The 1,605-nt window shown below is 44.1% G+C and overlaps 1 protein-coding gene across 1 annotated transcript in view; it reads right to left on the bottom strand.

The window, feature by feature from the left end:
* Nucleotides 1-1,599, bottom strand: part of LOC104789644 — a 4,965-nt gene extending 3,366 nt beyond the window's left edge. The window contains exons 1-2 of the mRNA XM_019245388.1: nt 1,076-1,599; nt 45-814 (exon numbers count right to left, since the gene is read on the bottom strand). Of these exons, the coding sequence (XP_019100933.1) occupies nt 45-811 (767 nt within the window). The 5' untranslated portion in view covers nt 812-814; nt 1,076-1,599. The remainder of the gene's footprint in view (nt 1-44; nt 815-1,075) is intronic.

Genomic DNA, 1,605 nt, shown 5'->3' on the forward strand with positions numbered 1-1,605 from the left:
GCTGTGACACCTTAGCGTGCGGTGGTAAAACAACACCGCAATACTCAATGATAGGGGTCACCAAACTGCCGATGAGAACTCTCTTGTTCTTAGCATGAGCCATGCTCCTCCGAACCTGCTCAAACTCCTTAGATAGCAGGAAGCCAAAGTTGACATCATGAGTCTGCTGGTACAAAGGGGAATCCGGAGCGTGAAGGAACCTGCGAAGACCATGGAAAAACATCCACAACTCAGGTAGCTGCAATGTGCTAGTCTCAGCCCTAGCATAAATTGTGTTACTCAGGAACTTCGCCGTGATTCGGAGGACGGGGTTGCGGATGCGAGACTGTCTTGCGCTTCGAGAAGCATATTGCCCAGCAGCAATAAGCTTCCAAATTTCTGTCCTACTGTCAAGCTTCTCCATCGTGCATAATGTGTTTCTGGGGAAACCGAAGATGTCACATAGATCAAACATGGAGATGACATAGTGTTGCCTGAGGAGGAAGAAGCTGATCGAACACTGCTCGGCCATCATATCAGAACCACCCGGCGAATCGACTTGCACAGTGGCGAGGAATTCTCGTGCGAGCCGATCATGCAAGTCCCATGCTTGCTCAGCGAAAGTACCAAAGCCCATATTTTTCACCAACTCGTCAAAATCAGACAGCATACCCATCTTCTCAAAGAGCTCCCGATCGACAAAACGAGTTGGTTCCATCTTGCATTGTCCAAGTAGCTTCAGACCCTTAGTATCCTCATCGCTCCAAACTCTCGTCGGCGGTTCTGCGGAAGGAGTGGCAGTCTCCTTACCGCTACGGCTTCGTTTAGGCATTGTCTACAATAAATAGCCAATATATTAGAAAAAATCGAAGCAATCGAAATTCCCTAAGCTAAATCAAACCATGTTACAAGCCTGTGCTAAATTCAAGCTTTTGCAACCTAAATCTAGCTCCAAGATTTATCTAGGACAATCAATCTCACTAATGCACTCATCAACGGTAAAGAAGAGGAGAGAATAGCATAAATTTCAAAACTTGAGAAGTGAAAACCTTGGAATCGCCGAAATCGAATATAAATTTGGAGAGGAAGCACTTACCGTGTGTGAATGATTGAGACAAAAAGTGGGTTGGGTAAATGATGAAAAATCAAGTTGAAGAAACCCAAAATTCGAATCAAACAAGAGAGGATTTGAGAGGAGAGGGAAATCGAGTTTGTGGACGGCGAGGGAAGAAGGAAGAAGAAAAGAAATTAGGTTTTATGGGGTGTGAACATGAAGCCGGTTTAACCCGGTTCAATTTAAGTTCATAAACCCGAAAACCAATTTTTTTCCTTCCTTCTTTTGCAAACCCCCCTTTTTTTATCGTCCCTCGATTTTACTTACCTGGAACGGGGATCGGTCAGTCCAGAAGTGGATTAGCCGATCCTGACCACCACAGAACTTTCTTTGAAAAGGGTTTCGCATATTCTGCGTTTAGAACCTGTTCCTGAAAACCAAACTCACTACCAAACGTGATTCTCGAATGACTCTGTAAAGAATACAAAAAAATAGCAAATTTCCTAAGAAAAGAAAAACAAAACTAAAAAGAGAAGGGTAAGCAAATGCAAACCCTTTGGGTTGCCTCCCAT

The sequence above is a fragment of the Camelina sativa genome, chromosome 5, assembly GCF_000633955.1.
Source record: "Camelina sativa cultivar DH55 chromosome 5, Cs, whole genome shotgun sequence".
Classification (NCBI taxonomy): Eukaryota; Viridiplantae; Streptophyta; class Magnoliopsida; order Brassicales; family Brassicaceae; genus Camelina; species Camelina sativa.